This window comes from Perca fluviatilis, chromosome 11 (assembly GCF_010015445.1).
Source record: "Perca fluviatilis chromosome 11, GENO_Pfluv_1.0, whole genome shotgun sequence".
Taxonomy (NCBI): Eukaryota; Metazoa; Chordata; class Actinopteri; order Perciformes; family Percidae; genus Perca; species Perca fluviatilis.
In genome coordinates this window covers 8882382-8903625 of record NC_053122.1, presented here as the reverse complement: position 1 = coordinate 8903625, position 21244 = coordinate 8882382, and the positions used below count along the sequence as shown (strand labels likewise).

Here is a 21244-nt window from a genome sequence, read left to right as displayed (position 1 = left end):
AGCTATCAGCTTTATCTGGTCGTTTCCCCTACAATTACTAAAATCAATGTCTTAGTTTTGCTTAATGGAAATAAGGGCACACCTGATGACCATGTTGTCTTCATTTATTCTTACAGATTTGAGTCATGTCACTCTAATTCAGAATTTCAGTGGGCTTTAGCCACATTCACATCATATAGTTTGAAAGGTGGTGATTTGATTGTGATTGCCAGCAGGCCCGCCATTAGGAATTATGGACAGGGGGACAATTCTTTTCCCTCCCAAATCGGGCCCCTCACTCCACACCCAATTCAGCACCAAAACCTTTGCATTCATCTGTACCCTTTGACTCTAATGATTGCCAGTATTAAGTGTAATTTAACGAGAATAGTTACATATTAGTAAAATAGTGCCATTTACCAAATAAGAATACAGTTAGGGAGTTAGCTTAATTCATTGTTTTGCTGACTTGACATGCCATAAGGTTGTTTTGCATCAGGCACTTTTAAATTATAAGAAAGATGCACGATGGCTAGAACTAAGAAAATGTTGTCCGTGGTAATATTAATAATAATAAAGTTGGCCTGGTAGATACACTCTCCTTCATCATGATTACATTTTGCCCCACAAACACCATATACTATCGTGGTAAGTAAATATATTGCCTCATAGAAATACTGCCAGAATTGACCTGCTGAAGGACTATATTGAAATAGTGACTATGATCATAAGATACAGATATGGATACAGATGTGTTTTTTGCAGTCCAATGTACAATGTTACACAGACAGACACGGGGTGCTTTGGTAAAGTCATCTTTTATTGGAGAGCTATGATATGACTGCAAAGCAGTATTTAGGCACAGACTATCTCACACCATGTCCTTTACATCAAACTGCTTCTAAATACAATCAGCATTTAGTGTGTGCTGGTTGATTTTTACTATTGTGTAGCTAAATGTTTTCTTAACTCATGACTGCAACACTGTCCCCACTGTTTTCCTCCACTTCTTTCTTCATCTCTCTTTTTTTTGCCCCTTTACTGGTATACCCCCTTTTCCCTTTTCCTCGTTCTCTGCTTTTATCCACTGCAGCTTATCTTTTTCTCCCCTTCTCTCAAAGATCATCCTTTTCTCTTTCTTTCCCCTACTATTCCACGTCCTCTCCCTCTTCTTCATCATCGGCACATGCCGTGAACCCCTTCTCAGGTAACAGGCCATATTCATTGAGAAACCCCTCCACATCTGTCGCGAAGAAGTCTTCATTGAAGTGTTTGGTAACGGCCAGGAAATTACCAAGTAACTCGCCAGCTTTGTACACCAGCAGGGCAGGAAGAACCTGGAAGAATATTAATGGGAATCAAAATGTACCTGTAGGCTGTATGGAGTTTGATCATTTAATACTGACAGTGACACTGGCTTTAATATAGTCAGTTCTACCCATCTTATAACAATAATATTAAAAACAATTCAGTTAATTATTCAAGTATTGGTCTTTCTAGTGCCACATGTACACCACATGGACAATTGCTGTTCATGGGAGGGGTTTATCAGTCAATTATCCTCTCATAACCTCAAAGTTCTTGATAGCAGTGTGACTAAAATCTCTAAAACTATCACTCCTAGAAATTATGCTGCAAACCAAATGTCCCAATGGGGATTATTGTAATTCAATCAATTCTAGTCTAGTCTTCTTTTTGAAAAAGAATATTTTTCTTTGGGCATTTTAGCCTTTGATAGAAAGGGCAGCTGTAGACAGGAAAGGGGGAGAGAGAAAGGGGGAAGACATACAGCAAATGGCCGCAGGTTGGACCCAAACCCTGAGGCGCCCGTGCTTGAGGACTGAGCCTCTGCATATGGGGCGCCACAACAAGGTGAGCTACCCAGGCGCCCGATTCTAGTCTAGTCTATGAATAATAATATTACCATCATCATTTTCATTGCCGTTTTTGTTTTTAAAGTTTACCAACCTCAGGGGTGAAGCGCCAGCAGCGCCTGTGCCCACAGCATCAATACGACAAAATTTAATGCTGGGGTACTCCAGCCAGACAGTCCAGACATGAGTTCAACTGGTCACAGCCTGACAAAGGACAAATAATACAAATGCATAACTTTGAGCAAACAGCACCGTAGTGAACCATCCCGTGGCAATACATAGACATTTCTGGAGTATATGTAGAATGTTAGTACTAATGAATGGGGAAAAAAATTTTATATTTATCTTTACTATTATGATCGTCCAAATGACGTTTTCTGTTTTCATTAACTCATTCCACATGCACAATCAGTAATGGACCTGTTTTATTGCCCTAGGATAGAATTTAGAGGGCTTTTATTATTTATAATACAAAAAAGAGGACTTGTCTTGGAAATTGGCTTTGGCTATAAATACTGCTATTGTAGCTATCAGCTTTATCTGGTCGTTTCCCCTACAATTACTAAAATCAATGTCTTAGTTTTGCTTAATGGAAATAAGGGCACACCTGATGACCATGTTGTCTTCATTTATTCTTACAGATTTGAGTCATGTCACTCTAATTCAGAATTTCAGTGGGCTTTAGCCACATTCACATCATATAGTTTGAAAGGTGGTGATTTGATTGTGATTGCCAGCAGGCCCGCCATTAGGAATTATGGACAGGGGGACAATTCTTTTTCCTCCCAAATCGGGCCCCTCATCCACACCCACTTCAGCACCAAAACCTTTGCATTCATCTGTACCCTTTGACCCCCAATGATTGCCAGTATTAAGTGTAATTTACACGAGAATAGTTACATATTAGTAAAATAGTGCCATTTACCAAATAAGAATACAGTTAGGGTTAAGTTAGCTTAATTCATTGTTTTGCTGACTTGACATGCCATAAGGTTTGTTTGCATCAGGCACTTTTAAATTATAAGAAAGATGCACGATGGCTAGAACTAAGAAAATGTTGTCCGTGGTAATATTAATAATAATAAAGTTGGCCTGGTAGATACACTCTCCTTCATCATGATTACATTTTGCCCCACAAACACCATATACTATCGTGGTAAGTAAATATATTGCCTCATAGAAATACTGCCAGAATTGACCTGCTGAAGGACTATATTGAAATAGTGACTATGATCATAAGATACAGATATGGATACAGATGTGTTTTTTGCAGTCCAATGTACAATGTTACACAGACAGACACGGGGTGCTTTGGTAAAGTCATCTTTTATTGGAGAGCTATGATATGACTGCAAAGCAGTATTTAGGCACAGACTATCTCACACCATGTCCTTTACATCAAACTGCTTCTAAATACAATCAGCATTTAGTGTGTGCTGGTTGATTTTTACTATTGTGTAGCTAAATGTTTTCTTAACTCATGACTGCAACACTGTCCCCACTTGTTTTCCCTCCACTTCTTTCTATCTCTCTCTTTTTTGCCCCTTTACTGGTATACCCCCTTTCCCTTTTCCTCGTTCTTCGCTTTTATCCACTGCAGCTTATCTTTTCTCCCCTTCTCTCAAAGATCATCCTTTTCTCTTTCTTTTCCCTACTATTCCACGTCCCTCCTCTTCTTCATCATCGGCACATGCCGTGAACTCCTTCTCAGGTAACAGGCCATATTCATTGAGAAACCCCTCCACATCTGTCGCGAAGAATTTCTCATTGAAGTGTTTGGTAACGGCCAGGAAATTACCAAGTAACTCGCCAGCTTTGTACACCAGCAGGGCAGGAAGAACCTGGAAGAATATTAATGGGAATCAAAATGTACCTGTAGGCTGTATGGAGTTTGATCATTTAATACTGACAGTGACACTGGCTTTAATATAGTCAGTTCTACCCATCTTATAACAATAATATTAAAAACAATTCAGTTAATTATTCAAGTATTGGTCTTTCTAGTGCCACATGTACACCACATGGACAATTGCTGTTCATGGGAGGGGTTTATCAGTCAATTATCCTCTCATAACCTCAAAGTTCTTGATAGCAGTGTGACTAAAATCTCTAAAACTATCACTCCTAGAAATTATGCTGCAACCAAATGTCCCAATGGGGATTATTGTAATTCAATCAATTCTAGTCTAGTCTTCTTTTTTTGAAAGATATTTCTTTGGGCATTTTAGCCTTTGATAGAAAGGGCAGCTGTAGACAGGAAAGGGGGAGAGAGAAAGGGGGAAGACATACAGCAAATGGCCGCAGGTTGGACCCAAACCCTGAGCCGCTGCGTTGAGGACTGAGCCTCTGCATATGGGCGCCCGCGCTACAAGGTGAGCTACCCAGGCGCCCGATTCTAGTCTAGTCTATGAATAATAATATTACCATCATCATTTTCATTGCCGTTTTTGTTTTTAAAGTTTACCAACCTCAGGGGTGAAGCGCTCAGCAGCGCCTGTGCCCACAGCATCAATACGACAAAATTTAATGCTGGGGTACTCCGAAGCCAGACAGTCCAGACATGAGTTCAACTGGTCACAGCCTGACAAAGGACAAATAATACAAATGCATAACTTTGAGCAAACAGCACCGTAGTGAACCATCCCGTGGCAATACATAGACATTTCTGGAGTATATGTAGAATGTTAGTTGATCAATGAGAATATACTGTAGTTATAAAATGAGCCAATCAGCTAAGACTTAAACACACAATGAAAAAAGAACCACCTTTGACACCGTGCTGGTAGATGTGCACCACCACTTGGGTCAATCGATGTTCCTTCTCTATGACTTCCAGGAAGGCTTCTCCAGTCTCAAGCTCGTAGACTTCTTGAAATGTAGGACCAAAGCTCAGGCGCTCGTGCATTTCCTGCATACACTGTTTTCTGTAGCGTTTCAGGCAATGTTCATCTTCTTCATGGATCATTTCATACTCCCGAACACTCATCTAGAGGTAAGAAAATATATGTTACTGCTTCACTTCTTTTTGTTACATATAAAAGTATTCTTTTGGAAGATGTTTTTGTCCAAAGCGACATACAAATGAGGTACAATCCAAGTCACAGTAAAATGTTTTGTGTACAGCATGATTTTCTTTGTGTCTGTCTTCCTGAAAGTGGATGGATGCCCAAGTCTGTGATTTTGATTCTCTTTCTCTGTACAAATTTTTTTTTTTTGTTGGCACACATCTGTGCAATTGTGGTTGAGTCTATGGTCATCCTCTAACTATAAAATCTGTCAATAGTATGATTTCCTGTGTGTGAGGTTCGGGGAGTGTCTCAATCCACCTTTCTGTGGAATCTCTCCTTGTCATCTTCTCCTGGATTGGACATTTGTCTGAGCAGCTCTCTCTTGCTTTGAGGGACAGTCTGATCCACACTGTCCAATTTAAACCTTCGCCAGTCATTAATTACACCTTTTGGACCTGCAGATACACAGAAATGCCCACAAAATACTTTACATTACTTTATTCTGGAACTTAAAATACTATACTAAAATATAACGTAGAGTTGAAACTGCATTAAAGTCAGTAACACCATCAAGTGCACATGAATCGATAACTTCATAAAGACCTTTTATAGATACATTCATCACAACATTCATTGGTTTTGAGCCAGAATGGTACATCTGTTGTGACGCATACAATAGCATGCATACAATCGGGACACATTACTTCTTTATTACATTGCGCCTTGAACTTCCACCCTCTTGCTGATATACAGTATGTTGCGCAAAGGATTGTTGGGTCAGAACAGCCTGAGAAGCATGCTGGCTTGCATAAAAAGTCAATGTAAAAATCTGACCATGTGCAGTAGGATATATATATATATATATATATATATGTGTTTGTACAGTACTGCATTTGACATACTAGGTATTGGGTATCTTTTTTGGGCAAATTAAATAGTATGATAGTATAGGTATTGGAACATATGGTATGTCTCTGACCTGTGTGATTGGCAGGCAACTCCTCTTCTTCCTGGGTAGAGCCAGACATCTTGCTAGCGGTCTGCAACACAGAGAACACAAACTAAATGTGTAAGAGTAGGTGAGGTGATGTGTCTTTTGAAAGCCATGTTACAAGTCCACCTTAACTACAACTCATTCAGCCTCCTTTTTCTTATGCTAAACAGCTATTTTGTAGTTTATTTCTTATTGATGTTAAATGTTGTTTGTGTATGTATGCACCATTCACCAAGGCAAATTCCACGTAGGTGTAACTTACTGTGGCAACTAACCCTTTTCTGATTTTTTTCCCTTCTGATTTTCTGAATGCCCGGTTGAAATGAAACAGAAAACAGAATTATCATGTATTTCCTAATTTATGACCGTGCTGCTTCTTTGGTAAATCGTTGGCTTAGTGTGTGGGAGTTCACCACTTTATGTGTAGCCTACAGTTGTGCGTTTGATTTTGGATCATTTATATTTCGCTGGTATCACACTATCAAAGTTGAGCTGGACTTAGAACATATACTGTTGTTTACCTCCGATGTATCAGATGTTGATAATGTTCCCCTTCACTTCATTGTGAAATTGATACAGAACTATCTTTTTATAATTTTACACGACGTTGTCTACATATTGCCAACGGACAAGAACACCCAGGAATGCACCTGCATTGTTCATTGAGCATTGTTTTGGGGTAAAAAGAACACTGTCTCAGTCTGGACGCAAGGCCAAAATAGTGAGGAAATGATTATTTCTAATTCAGCCATTTTAGTGTGAACATAGCCATGACAGCCAACACTTTGACACATCCAAACCTAACTATCTGCAACATTCTGCATGTGCATGGATCCATGCAGTTGGACACATTGTTATCACAACCACTTACGGTGAGACAAGCTGAAGTGTACTTATCAGATTATGCTGAGATTAACAGGTCTGACTATACACATGCCTAGGACAGCTTATTTTGTACGTGCGATGTTTATTAAGTTTTCATTCACAAACAAGTTTTATTGTTCATTGCTGTGATCCTGAAAGTTTAAGATGAACTTCTTGTGACAGACTTTTTTTACTCACATTAAATAGTTTTTGTGCTAATACAGCTGAGCTGTCAATAACAAGAGGCTAATTAACACTACGTCAGTCATAAAACCGATAATGCCCTTTAGTCTAAGGCAGCTAATTCCTTCATGTTATCAAGGCAATACCTTTCTTGCATGGTTGGTTTTAATAAACTGAATTGCAGTTGCAAGTGGACTTTAACCCTCAATGGTTTTAAACATGGCACAACTTGATTTTAAAAGTAAACACACTTTATACTACATGCATATGCATAAACAAATGATTTGACTAAAGCAATGGTTATGTTAGCGTATGCAAATGGATGTAAGCATATATATTACTGCTACTATAATGCTGCTAAGGAAAAAGTACACACTTCTGGGCAATCAGACAATGATGGCATACTGCAACAATAAATATAAACAGAAAATATCTTAATGTGAATTTGTTGCAAGCAAGGTGACCATGACTTCTAAACTGTGACGTGTATAAAATAATATCAATCTCTAACACAAGCATTTTAGTGTATAGAAACTATACCTGTAGCAGAACTCAGAATATGATATAGTACTAGACATCCTAACCCTGTTGTACAAATATCTGCAAGGTGCCTGACTAAAAGGCCATAAATTCTTACCTTTGGGTCTTGAGAGAGAACTGGTGTGTGTCAAGTTTCTTACAGCCTATTCGTTTTTTTCAATCTTTGTCTTATTGTTGTATCTATGTTCTGAGTAGTGTGTCCACATCTAGAGGACTGACAGGAGAGAGGGGGTGGGGAGAGAGATGAGGGAATAAGCTTCATCTTCACCATCATCATCACTGTCACTGTAATATGATGTTGTCTAATATGATTATGTTTAATACCAGACTCAGTGTTACAGACTAACGACAGCAAAGTAGACACAATATACTTTTTTAACTTCAAATTAAAGTATAAATAATTAGTGAAATAATCATTTAGTTGCCCAACCTGACATCATTACTTCGCGTAAACATACACGCCACTTTCTGTACGCATTTTCAGCTATCCATGTGTATGTCTACGCCGTATACAGACGGGTTGCAGACTGATCTCAATAAGTGGCGTATGTATGACGAAAGGATGGTGGTTCGAGCCCACCCAGGGACGAGTGGTTTTGGGCAGCATGGTGGCCCAATGGTTACCACTGTGGCCTCACAGCAAGAAGGTTCTGGTTCCAATCCAGGTCGTTCCGGGCCTTTCTGTGTGGAGTTTGTATCTTGCTATTTTTTTTTAAAATACTTCTTTAAAAATAAACGGATTAGTGCCATATCGGTGGAACTGACTGGAGAACTTGCGGTACATGAAACCAGAGCACTCGAGAATCAAAAGGAGAATTAATCCGACGACAGCATTTGAACCAGATCCTTCCTGCTGTGACCAGGCAATTATTGTTTCAATGTTGTCGCATTCAGTCCTTGGTGGAACTTCACTATCCTTTCGGTTAACGCTTAATTGCGCCATTGCGAGACTACAAAAACCTCATCAGCGTGTTCATTTTTTTTTTTAATACAGCAGTTGCCAGAGTAGGACAGTGAAAATTGAAAACAAAAAAATTATACACACTGAGGAGTTATTGTAGTCTCTGTGGCGCAATTGGTTAGCGCGTTCGGCTGTTAACCGAAAGGATGGTGGTTCGAGCCCACCCAGGGACGAGTGCTTTTGGGCAGCATGGTGGCCCAATGGTTACCACTGTGGCCTCACAGCAAGAAGGTTCTGGTTCCAATCCAGGTCGTTCAAGGCCTTTCTGTGCGGAGTTTGTATCTTCTCCCCATGTTTACGTGGGTTTCCTCCGGGTGCTCTGGTTTCATGTACTAGGTTCTCCAGTCAGTTCCCCTGATCAAGGCACTGGCTCAGATCTTCTATTCTCCCTGAAGCAAGTATTTTTTTTTAAACAGCAACTTTTTGCAATTTTTACTGTCTTGTTGTTTTTTTTTTTTTAAACAGCAGCTGACACCAGCATAGTTTTTTGCATATTTCCCTCAAATCCAACATTTATTAATCAGTCCCGCCAAGATTTTGCGGCCTTTGTTTGAGTTAGGTGCATGAAAAACACCTAACTCAAACATCCTTTCGGTTAACAGCCGAACGCGCTAACCAATTGCGCCACAGAGACTACAATAACTCCTCAGTGTGTATAATTTTTTTTTTTTGCAATTTTCACTGTCCTACTCTGGCAACTGCTGTATTTAAAAAAAAAAAAAAACGCTGATAGGTTGTTGTAGTCTCTGTGGCGCAATTGGTTAGCGCGTTTGGCTGTTAACCGAAAGGATTTTTGCAATTTTTACTGTCTTGTTGTTGTTTTTCTTTTTTTTCAAACAGCAGCTGACACCAGCATCATTTTTTGCATATTTCCCTCAAATCCAACATGTATTAATCAGTCCCGCCAAGACTTTGCGGCCTTTGTTTGTGTTAGGTGTGGTTTAAAATGCCTGATTTTGCGGCAGCTTTAGTTAAAAAACAACAAAAAAAAAACGATGTCTTTTGCATTTGTGTTTCGATGAAATTGCGAGAGACAGCAAAACTTGGAAAAAAGTTGCTATTTAAAAAAAATACTTCTGGAAAACAACACCTGGATTGAAACAAGAACCTTCTTGCTGTGAGGACACAGTGGTAACCATTGGGCCACCATGCTGCCCAAAACCACTCGTCCCTGGGTGGGCTCGCACCACCATCCTTTCTGGTTAACAGCCAAATGCGCTAACCAATTGCGCCACAGAGACTACAATAAGTTGTCAGTGTGTTCAATTTTGTTTTTGTGCAATTTTCACTGTGTTACTCTGTCTGTCACTACCCAAAGTGAGTAGAGTGCAGATTTGAGTTGCGCATGCGTCACTTTGCGACGAGTGCAGATGTGAGTTGCGTAGGGTGACCATATTTTGATTTCCAAAAAAGAGGACACTTGGCCCGGCCTCGAGACAAAAATTCAGACAGGCTTAATTAATGGTTAATGAACATGCTTTATTATGCCTCGATGGTGCAAAATTAACTTCTGTAATAAAATAAAATCTGTAACAACCTGTAACAAAATAATATCTCTCTTTTAAAATAAATAAATAATATGAAATAATGTTCTAAATATGACCTCTTCTGTGTTAGAAAATCCAGCTACAACAAAATATGTCTTAATACCTTTTCAATGTAATAAGATAAATAGCAAAGACACTAAAACATATATGCCAGCTTTGCACATGGTGCACTCCGCCTCCCACTAGTCCAGTCCCTACCGGGACGGTACGTGGGACATTTTTATTTTTTTTTGCAGTTCAACTGTTAAGCTGCACTAAGTCTTGTTTTATGGTTGTTATGGTTGCTCCACGCAGAGCTTTCGCCGTAGCCTGATGTTAATACTTGTGCGCTGGTGTGTGTGTCGAGCCGGCATGTCTGTGTGTGTGGGGAGTGGGTGATAGAGCGAGGAAGAATTAAGGGAGAGTGACGGCGAGCGAGTACGACTCTAGAGTCATAGTGAGAGAAACAAAGTGTCTCCTCTGTGTTTTCTGACCACGGTGGGAAATCTTTAGCAGACAACGCTTCGGCATTTTGTGTGCAATGCTGCTCCGCTGTCTGCTCTGGTCCCTGTGTATGTGCGCGTCGCAGAGCCGCCCACAAAGCAGCCGCTCGGGAATTACGTCACACAACAAAGTACCGTAGTACACTGTGCAAAGCGCCAGTCAATTTAAGTACACGCTTAATAGGCCCATGAAAAACAGTGAAAACCGGACATTTTCATGAATTTATAAAACCCCCCCGGACGCCCCGGACAGTAGGTAAAAAGTGGACATGTCCGGGCAAAAGAGGACGTTTGGTCACCCTAGAGTTGCGCATGCGTCACTTTGCGACAAGTAACCTACAAGATGCTAATGGCGGTTTGAGCTAACGTTAGCAATCAAGTAGCCTACTAGATGCTAACGGCGGTTTGAGCTAACGTTAGCAATCAAGTAGCCTACTAGATGCTAATGCCGTTTTTAGCTAACGTTAGCAATCAAACAATCATAGATAGCTAAAACATTTTTGAAATGACTGCTAGCTACAAGTTAGCAAACAAACACAACATTGGCTGTCACTTGAATGGCGTTTTGAGCTAACGTTAGCAATCTAACAATCATAGATAGCTAAAACGTTTTTGAAATGACTGCTAGCTACAAGTTAGCAATCAGACACAACAAAGGCTGTCACTTGAATGGCGTTTTGAGCTAACGTTAGCAACCAAATAATCATAGATAGCTAAAACGTTTTCGAAATGATTTCCATCTTCTGTTATTGTATGTAAAGAGAAAAGTTTATTATTTTACAGATTTCACAAATTTCAGTAAGACACGTTATGCCGTAAACAGTTTAAATCTGAGCATGCGCAACTCACATTTGCGCTCGACCAGAGCCGGTCTGACTCGGCTAACATCGGGTATGACACGTTATGCCGTAAACCTTTTAAATCTGAGCATGCGCTACTCAAATCTGCACTCTTCTCACTTTGGGTAGTGACACTGTCAACTGCTGTATAAAAAAAAAAAAAATGAACACGCTGATAGGTTGTGTTCACTAACTCTGTAGTCTCTGTGGCGCTAACCAATTGCGCCACAGAGACTACAATAACTCCTCAGTGCGTATAATTTTTTTTTTGTCGCAATTTTCACTGTCTTACTCTGTCAACTGCTGTATTAAAAAAAAAGAAAAAATGAACACGCTGATAGGTTGTTGTAGTCTCTGTGGCGCAATTGGTTAGCGCGTTCGGCTGTTAACCGAAAGGATGGTGGTTCAAGCCCACCCAGGGACGAGTGGTTTTGGGCAGCATGGTGGCCCAATGGTTACCACTGTGGCCTCACAGCAGGAAGGATCTGGTTCCAATCCAGGTTGTTCCGGGCCTTTCTGTGTGGAGTTTAGATCTTGCTATTTTTTTTTAAATACTTCTTTAAAAATAAACGGACCCTTGCTTCAGGGAGAACAGAAGATCTGAGCCAGTGCCTTGATCAAGGGAACTGACTGACTGACTTTAAAGGGGTGATAGAATGCAAAACTAATTTACCCTGTCATAGTTGAATAACGACAGTTCGGTGGGTAAATAGGACATACATAGAACCTCAAAATCCCATTGACACCCCTTTACTATAAAAATCTCATATTTTGAAACTGCCGCTGAAAACAGGCAAATCTTAACAAAGCTGGAAGTTGACGTAAGCATCTCAAGACCTGTACCTTTGTCACGCCCATGGGTGTATTAAGAGAACGGTCACGCCCCAACATTTACATAGGCTACTGTTAGAGTATACTAAATGACGTGTTCTTAGATTTCTGGGGACGAAGGAGAGGCTAGGTTCGGATTGAAAGTTAAGCAAGAGGTTTAATAAAACAACACGGTGAAAACGACAGTCAAAACACAATTAAACATAAAACATAAAACACTACCAGCATCAGACTGCAAACATGCTTCCCCTGTCGGGACACAAGTTAGCAGCCATGCGACATGACAAACAATACACTGTAAACAGCGGACTACAGAACCTTGTGCCCTTGTCGGGACCCAGCTTGTAGTGTCGAATCTTTCCCCTGCTCAGAATTATATTATACAATTATAATTGTGGGTGCCTCCCTGAATGGAAACTGTCCCAGGTTAACGACACACCTCTGATTTCAGGTTTACTCCAGATCACAGACAAAGGTCGTTTCACATGGAAGTGTTGATTATATTCGAGTTTACAGAGTTTGCATTTCCTTTGTTCTAATCACGTCTGGGGATGGCTCCCCTAAAAGAGACAAAAGTTACCTTTCCTGTGGGGACAATGAGTCTCCTACATTATGCTAAATAACAGCCATGACCTAATCAATTCTTTAGAAGCTACAGACGGTGTGAGCCAGACCAATGCTAATCAGTGTAGTTATTTGATTAGATCTAGCAAGTACATTGTGTTTAAACTTTTTAACTTCAACACTACACAACTGACCTGAGATCAGGTAGTCTTCTGAATCTAGGTCAGGCAGATCTCCGCTATTCCATTACAAAATATACTTCTGAAACTTTTTTATGCGAGAAATCAACAAGACAACAACAACAACAACAAGACAGTAAAAATTGCAAAAAGTTGCTATTTTAAAAAAAATACTTCTTTAAAAATAAACGGACACTTGCTTCAGGGAGAATAAAAGTTCTGAGCCAGTGCCTTGATCAAGGGAACTGACTGGAGAACCTAGTACATGAAACCAGAGCACCCGGAGGAAACCCACGCAAACATGGGGAGAAGATACAAACTCCGCACAGAAAGGCCCGGAACGACCTGGATTGGAACCAGAACCTTCCTGCTGTGAGGCCACAGTGGTAACCATTGGGCCACCATGCTGCCCAAAACTACTCGTCCCTGGGTGGGCTCGAACCACCATCCTTTCGGTTAACAGCCGAACGCGCTAACCAATTGCGCCACAGAGACTAGTACAAGCTGCTGCCGTGTTCATTTTTTTTATTTTTATTTTTTTTAATACAGCAGTTGCCAGAGTAAGACTGAAAATTGCAACAAAACAATTATACACACTGAGACGTTATTGTAGTCTCTGTGGCGCTACCTGGCTCAAGATCGTCTGTTCCAAACAGCTAATCACGTTCGTTCATTTCCAATGTGAGATTCCCCCACGTCCAATCACATAGCGGGGTGACATTGGACGTAGCAAATCATAACGCTTCTTTCCAATGTAGATTGAATGCCGTAATCACGTACATGACGGCTCGCGTCCCGTCCCCAGCGTGCCTAGTAACGGTTTGCCGTCAACGCACTGAAGCTGTCAGCGAGCGATAGGATATCATTCAATTTAATGGCAAGTTACCATTTAAATATGTGTTTCCTTCTTAAATAGGCACATATACAGTTTATTTCAATCCTTCACACGAAGTTATCTGATCATTTTGCTACGTGTTACATTATGTTATATGGCCGTAGCGTCATCAATAACAACAATCGCCAATGCTAACTGTAGCTAGCGCTATCAAATATGGGTCGTTCGTGTCTCATGTGAAATGTAAACAAACTAACGTTAAGGTTACTATCGATAAATGTAACATTAATAGGCTCAATATTAATATGAGTAGAAAAAGCCATGTTACTACTACTATGATATAACTGTTCTTAGCTAACCACCTGCACCTGGGTATATTGCAAGCTGTAGGTTAACTACTATATTATGGCTAGTTTGCTACATATAATACCTTCAATATTACTATGAATAGAAAATCATATGTAACTAACTTACTATGACATAGCCTAGTCTTTGCTAATCATCTAGGTAGATTGCTACCCATTTAAAAAGTCTGATCATACACCCAACATTAGCTACATTACTGTAACTTAAATTGATTTGATAATGCAGCTTTCATGCTGTCATATTAGGTGTGTGTTTGTGCTGCAGTGTCACAGTGTATTGTCCAGAGAATGCTCATTGTATATTGTTGTCCATATTCATGTTGCCTTTAGATGAGCAATAAGCCTAAAAGCCACAAGTCCATGGGGGAAGGAGAGTGGATGGCAAGGCTGAGGGCATATGCAAGCTCAGGGGTTTGGCCTTCTGGAGGCAACAGACCAGCCCCTAAGCAGCGGAAGTGGCATGACCTCTATCAGAAGGTAAAATATAGCATTATATAATGATCACTTGAAAAATATACCATGCGATAGTAAGACTGTATACCCCAGGCTAAACAGGTTTCTGATTGTTTCAGATTGAGAAATGCCCCATGCAGGCCCGTGGACAGACCACTCTGTTTGGTGGGTCAGTGGCCTGTAATTGTGGATTTCACGGTGCTAAGGTGATCTGTTTTAAAATGATGTCATTATGATTAATCTTACATCTCATGTCTGCTGCAATGCTGTAGTTGTTACATCAAAATGCTGTTGATTTAGCAGCCCACCACTCAGCCTCCTGCCGCAGCCTTGCAGTCTGCAGCTCTGGTCTCGACCCCTGGTGCAACGGCTGCTGTGCCACCATCTTTCTGGCGCCCCCCTCCAAGTTTGTCAATGGTGAAAATTATATTAAATAACTCATATTTAATTAATAGTGCTTTTGTATTGTTAACATTATCAAATTAATATTGTTTGTCTTTTCAGTTCACTAAATCACGCTTTGGTGGGTCACAGTCTGCCACACTAAAGCCTAATTTAGTGGCTAGGAGGAGCCCCAGCCCCTCTTCCTCCCCTGTGAGGACTCCCAGCCCCTCTCCATCCTCTGTGAGGACCCCCAGCCCCTCTCCATCCTCTGGGAGGACCCCGAGCCATGCCCCGTCTTCTGGGAGGACCCCCAGCCCCTCTCCATCCTCTGTGAGGACCCCGAGCCATGCCCCGTCTTCTGGGAGGACCCCCAGCCCCTCTCCATCCTCTGTGAGGACTCCGAGCCATGCTGTGAACACCAGCATGGCAGAAGCCTGTGTAAGTACAGCATTGTCTGTTCATTGGCCTGCCTGTTGTGTAAGTTATGCTTAGTGTAGCCTTTATTTATTCCATACATTAATAATTTGTTGTTGTCTTCTAAACAGGATGAACCTGGAGGAGTTCAGCTGGACAGTGCTGGGGGGCGTGTTGGGCTGTTCTGGTTGCCAGCAGAGATGCGGAAAAACATACCCATCCAAGACCAGAGGTGGATTTCTAACGCCATTTTCCACTCTGGCAAACTGCGACAAGATTTGAAGCTGTGGTACGAACCGCTGTCCCAGCTCTCATATATCACCAGACACCAACACCAGATCGCTTTTTTACCCATCGGCTGATGGTGTGGATGCCCTACCACCTGTGGAAGGTGAGGGTAAACTGCCCTGAGTGTGGGAAGCAGCTGACGGGCTACGGTGTCCACAAGAGAGCTCGGAAGGTCCTGGACATTGACAGGTATTACCTGATGGTGACAGAGACACTCAGGTGCACTGTGTGCTCTCTGAACTACCTGTCTACCTCTCAGACTGTCCGCAACCAGCTTGACCTGCCGCACCAGAACATGTTCCGGCTGATCCTGACCCGCAAGTGAGTAAAACAGTTTTGAAAAAATGTGTCGCGTGTAATACAGCAACTGTCGCGTCGCATCGCCGGCTGTGTGTGATAGCTTTTACACGACTATAATGACCCTTCTATTAATGTGTAACTAATCACAGCTACATTTCAGGTATGCCTGTGACATCCGTGTCATTCGCCTGCTGCGTGACCGGACTCTGGGCAACAGTCCAGCACGTCTGATAAAGCAGCTTAAGGAAAACCATGGGGAGGAATGGCTGAACAGGTTGGCACACTATTTTGGAGAGTGTGCTGACTTTGTTGATCGGCCAAGCCTCTTCCCAGTGGTGTGCCAGGAGCCCCCTGAGCCCATTGATGTGCCCACCAGTCGCTGGCTGCTGTCCGTTTATGGCAGGGACATCCTCTCCCGATTGGACCATATCAAGGCCAGCATCACCTCCACATTTGGCTCCATCTTAAAGATGGACTCAACCAAAACATGTAATAAATTATCTGTGTAATAGATATCCATGTGCTTAAAATATGCCATAATACACATTAATGCTATTGTCAATCATAATATCACATTGGTACGTAATTTAAATGTGTACAGTGTAATTAACATATATACACTTGCTGCTGTAAATTACAGATTTTTTTAACATCACTATTGTCAAATTACAGATCACAAAGAAGCTGGCTGGTCACGCCAAGGGGACTGGTCTCTGGGTCACCTCCATTGGGAACGAGGTTGGCCAGATCGTGACCAGTGTGGTGACAGTGCAGGAGGGGCCAGGATTGGACAGGATGGTGGCAGGGGTGATGGAGCGGTACCGCCAGGCAGCTATAGCCGCCCCGTGCTGCTGTATGTGGACTGTGGCTGCTGCATCAGTGAGGGGTCCAGCAAGCTGCAAACCAGGTTTGGGGAGTGGCCAGACCTTCACATACGGCTGGACATCTGGCACTTGCGAGGCTGGCCGTCCGGATGTACCACTGACGGCATCCCCTCTACCCCACCTTCATGGGCTGTCTCTCTGCCTGCATATTTGAGTGGGACGCAGGGGACCTCTCTGCTGTTGCGGGGGGGAAGCAAAGAGGAGCAGCTCAGGCAGGAGGGTGTGCGCCGTGACGCGTGATCCGCCGGTGGATGCCAGGATCACTAAGAATGAGCTGAGCCAGTACGGTACCGCGCGACGAAGGAGGACCAGGACGGGGCCCCCACCATCAGCCTCATTGGGCGCTGCTGCAGGAACTGGGAGGGGCAAACGGGAGAGACCCTGCAGGGTTGCGGGGTGCCACTGCTGGACCAGGTGCGCATTGAACACATCTGGCGTGTGCAGCGGCACGCCGTCAAGTGCATCCAGGACCTGCTTGGTGTGCATCTCTATACAGAGACAGGCACCATCAAGAAGGGGGGTGTTGTCCTAACCAGGTATCGCTGTGCCAGAGGGTCCACATCTCTGGAATCTTTTCATTGCCACCTGAAAAGTTTCATTCCAGGTTGGTGTCTCCCTTATGTATGATAAACACTCAGTATACTCTTCAGTATACTCTTTTATGAAAGCATTCATTAGATTGTAAAGCTACACCTTTTTAATGGACTATTAATATTTTATTGTTTTCTCAGGCACCAGTGCAAATGCACTGAATTTTCAGCTGTACCTCCTGGAAGGCCTGAACAGGTGGAACCAGGACCGGGGGACTGTGGCGGTGACCAGCAGGCCATCATCTCTGCTCACCTACTCCGGGGATGTGACCCAGTGTGTCAACAGCAGCAGCTTGAAGGTGTTTGGCCGGGCATTTGTGCCAAACTTCAGGCCACCCTCCAAATACACCGGTATGCTAATGTAATGATAACTGTCTACCTAGTATTTTTGGTTCGTTGGCTTTTGAGTGTTTAAACTGAAATTCAGTGAGACTTTTCATTCCCAGTGGCAAAAGCAAACTATGTACTTAACATGATACATGCCATTAACTTATTAATTATGTGTGCATGCTTGTTTATCTGTTCTTTTTCATAGGAGAGCTGCTTGGTGTTGACTATCGGTTAAGTCAGACTGGGCAGCCCTTACAGGTCAGCCCTGACTCAGAGGAGACGGAGGACATGCTGGAGGATGTGGACGGGGGCGAGGAAGAGGATGAGGGCTTCGAGGAAGACCAACCACCTGACCTCACGGTGTCAGGTCTCCTTGATGATCTTAGCGTCTCAACACAGCCTATCTGCTCCTCCCTGACTGCCTCCTCCATGCCTTCTGCCTCCTCCCTGGCTGCTCCCATCCAGCCTGCTGCCTCTTCACTGGCTGCTCCCATCCAGCCTTCTGCCTCCTCACTGGCTGCTCCCATCCAGCCTGCCGCCTCCTCCCTGCCTGCTGCCTCTACCCTGGCTGCGGAAGCATCTTGGGTATGTAAAAGCATATTTATTTGCTAATAAATAACATCACTGTAACTTTGTTTTGTCCCAGCTTCACTGATCTCAAAATTCTCATCACTGTTTTTAACAGGCTGTGGATGAGTCCGGTGTGCCAGGCATGGACAGAGTGGACAGCTTGGCAGAATATCTAGTGGAGCTGCGCAACAAGCCCTCACTAGTCCTCTCCAACCAGCAGGTCAGGGACTTTTATTGTCTTGTTTATTTCTCCTCTGTTCTCTGTCACACATGTCCACACTTGAATGTTTTTGTTTAATGTGCTGTTCACTCTATGTTGTCTTTCTCAGGTGAGCGATATTGTCATTCTGTGGCAGAACCTGCTAGACTTTGACAAGCAGCGAATTGTCTTTTCTGCCAGACACCAGACCAGGCTGGTTACAGGGAGGTTTAGGACTCAAAAGAACAGGCAGGAGTTCACTCCAGGGGTGGAGAGTGTAAAGCGGCATGCACTTACCACCACTGCCCCGCTTGCCCAATGTCCAAATTGCTGCCGCCTGGTGGAAAGCATCTTCATCCGGCTCTGTGCCATCCACCGCAGTCCCAAGAAGAGATCCAGATGGGACCTTATCCTGGAGGACTATAGGCGAATCAGGCAGCGCATTCTGGCCAATGGGGACGTTATGCAGCAGACCACCATGCAGCTGGTGGACGTGAGCCATACCACCCTGGTGAAGTGGCACAATAAGAGGGTGAAGAGGCAGGACATCGCAGTGGTGAAGCAGGGACTGGACCTGCCAAGCCGCCTGTCTGTGGCAGCTGACCCTCTCCTCAGTGCAAATATGCACCCCCTATCTGCACCCCCCCAACCCGGCCCAGCTCACCAGTACCTCCTGCCCAGCAGTACCGTGGGCCAAGCGCAGGTTAAGAGGAAGGCCGTATATGCATTTGCGACACCTGTGTCTGTGAGACCACGCACTCAGCGGCAGCTATTCCCTGCTGCGCCTCCCTAGCTTCCACCTCCCACGTCAGCTCCACAGCTGGTGATGCTGGCTCCAATGAGTACACAGGTGCCTGTCCTGATGGCTGCCCCACAGGCCCGGGGTTTCAGCCTAATATCAGCTCCTCCTGCTCCAGTCTGAAAACTGACCCGCAAAGTATTGCAGAACACGTGCAAGAAATGCGGGCAGTTCAGGACAGCTGAGACAGGACACAGCCAGTACAAAGGGACTGTGTACTGCCCTTCAGTTGAGACTGTCCCCAAAGAACAGTGGCTGGAGAACATTAAAAAAAAATGATAACATTTATAATAATTTTATAATATCCCTGTTCATGATATATTTATAATACTTTTAATATTGTTACCCCACAATAAAAGTTTGGTTAAATAAAAAAAACATGCTTCACTGTTTTTTGTGTTATGATTAGTTTCTGCTAATTACAGCGCTGGGTATATACTGTAGGCAAATGTGAAAAAAGCTGCTGTAAGGATGCTTTAAAAAAATAATGGCATGATTTTACTTTTAATTTTTAGATGTAAAACCAAATTTATATTTATTGTGACCTATATTTGGATAAAAACAACAACTATTTGCTTTAAATAGCTGCATAGTTTATTTAAGGTATTTGACAAGTAGGCTTCTTCATTACATTGAAATTAATGTCATTAATTTGTCAATGTATTCTATATAAACATGCACTCACAAATATTATCACTAGATTATATTATATCAGTAAATAATGGATAATACATCAAAACGAAGCCTTTATGTAAGATGTAGGGAAGAACTTCACAAGAATGATTTATTTGCATTTATAATTTATTGTATTTATACCCCAGCCCAGCTTTATAACTGAGGGATACCCCCAATTCTGGGATTGATTTCCAAATAAGGCAATAAACTGTTTTTAACCTGGATAACAGGACTAAAATAAAGAAACTGGCAGCATGGTGGCCCAATGGTTACCACTGTGTCCTCCATTGACATATATATAATGGACCAATAGACCCCGTAAATAGACAAGAGAAACAAAATGCGTGCAGAATGCAGATGGATTAAACCATTTGCCGCATTAGCAAGGGGTGATTGAGACCTTAGCTAGTCTTTTTTGTATACAAAATGTAGTCAGTCGATCAACCAAGTTATTCAGCCAATACACTAACTTTACATTTGATCTGATATGCATTATGAAATAAAAATATCCAGGTAAAATAAAATATATTCCAGACTTTTCAAGGGCCCTCTCTCCCCTCGGGCCCTGGTAATCAGTATTGGGTTTACCCCCAGTCCAACGCCCCCGGTGTCTGTGCCGCTGCTCATCTCTATTTTTACAGCGAGAGTGGACACTAAGCGACGCACAGCTCTGCTTCAGAGCTCCGTGTGTTTGAGTCTGACCCGTAGACTGGAAACGTTGTGTAATGAAAGGTTGGCATCAAGGATGATCATGTTTAATAAACACGTTTTATTTCGCTTGTTGTTCTAATTCTATTATTAATGGGAAGTAAACCTAAGGGCGACACGGCGCCCTCAACACATTTGACGCCCTAGGCAATCGCCGGCCCTGGGTAACCATTGGGCCACCATGCTGCCCAAAAGCACTCGTCCCTGGGTGGGCTCGAACCACCATCCTTTCGGTTAACAGCCGAACGCGCTAACCAATTGCGCCACAGAGACTACAACAACTTGTCAGTGTGTTAATTTTTTTTTTTTAAAACAGCAGCTGACACCAGCATAGCTTTTTGCAAATTTCTCTCAAATCCAACATGTATTAATCAGTCCCGCCAAGATTTAGCAGCCTTTTTTTGAGTTGTACTAGGTAAATAAAAATAAACGGACACTTGCTTCAGGGAGAATAGAAGATCTGAGCCAGTGCCTTGATCAAGGGAACTAAGTGGAGAATCTAGTACATGAAACCAGAGCACCCGGAGGAAACCCTCGCAAACATGGGGAGAAGATACAAACTCCACACAGAAAGGCCCGGAACAACCTGGATTGGAACCAAACCT

The 21244-nt window shown here is 42.7% G+C and overlaps 2 protein-coding genes and 5 non-coding genes across 11 annotated transcripts in view; 2 read left to right on the top strand and 5 right to left on the bottom strand.

The window, feature by feature from the left end:
• Positions 1-21244, bottom strand: part of LOC120568389 (kinesin-associated protein 3-like) — a 49725-nt gene that overhangs the window by 16840 nt on the left and 11641 nt on the right. The window lies entirely within an intron of this gene.
• Positions 779-7687, bottom strand: pdca (phosducin a). Of its 3 annotated transcripts, XM_039815905.1 has the most exons (7): positions 7540-7687; positions 6118-6160; positions 5841-5901; positions 5180-5316; positions 4620-4839; positions 4322-4434; positions 3422-3694 (listed from the first exon to the last, which is right to left on the bottom strand). In XM_039815905.1, exons 3-7 carry the CDS (start codon positions 5887-5889, stop codon positions 3482-3484), a joined length of 732 nt encoding a protein of 243 aa, XP_039671839.1. In that variant the 5' UTR covers positions 5890-5901; positions 6118-6160; positions 7540-7687; the 3' UTR covers positions 3422-3481. The 3 variants fall into 3 exon arrangements, with proteins under 3 accessions (XP_039671840.1, XP_039671839.1, XP_039671838.1); XM_039815906.1 differs by lacking the exons at positions 3422-3694; positions 7540-7687 and adding an exon at positions 779-1316 and having other exon boundaries at positions 6118-6144; XM_039815904.1 differs by lacking the exon at positions 6118-6160 and having other exon boundaries at positions 7540-7686.
• trnan-guu lies at positions 8503-8576 on the top strand. Its single transcript has one exon. It is a non-coding gene; the product is annotated as a tRNA-Asn (tRNA).
• trnan-guu lies at positions 9570-9644 on the bottom strand. Its single transcript has one exon. It is a non-coding gene; the product is annotated as a tRNA-Asn (tRNA).
• Positions 11622-11695, top strand: trnan-guu. Its single transcript has one exon. It is a non-coding gene; the product is annotated as a tRNA-Asn (tRNA).
• Positions 13267-13340, bottom strand: trnan-guu. The gene has a single exon. It is a non-coding gene; the product is annotated as a tRNA-Asn (tRNA).
• trnan-guu lies at positions 20839-20912 on the bottom strand. The gene has a single exon. It is a non-coding gene; the product is annotated as a tRNA-Asn (tRNA).

Bases quoted from the DNA above. Each gene is read 5' to 3' on its own strand.
- pdca (XM_039815905.1), bottom strand. From the start codon at position 5,889: ATGTCTGGCTCTACCCAGGAAGAAGAGGAGTTGCCTGCCAATCACACA. The intron at 4,840-5,179 runs GTGGATTGAGAC...TCTTACCTCTAG, and splicing joins AGGAGAGATTCCACAGAAAG to ATGAGTGTTCGGGAGTATGA. The intron at 4,435-4,619 runs GTGGTTCTTTTT...GTCCTTTGTCAG, and splicing joins CTACCAGCACGGTGTCAAAG to GCTGTGACCAGTTGAACTCA.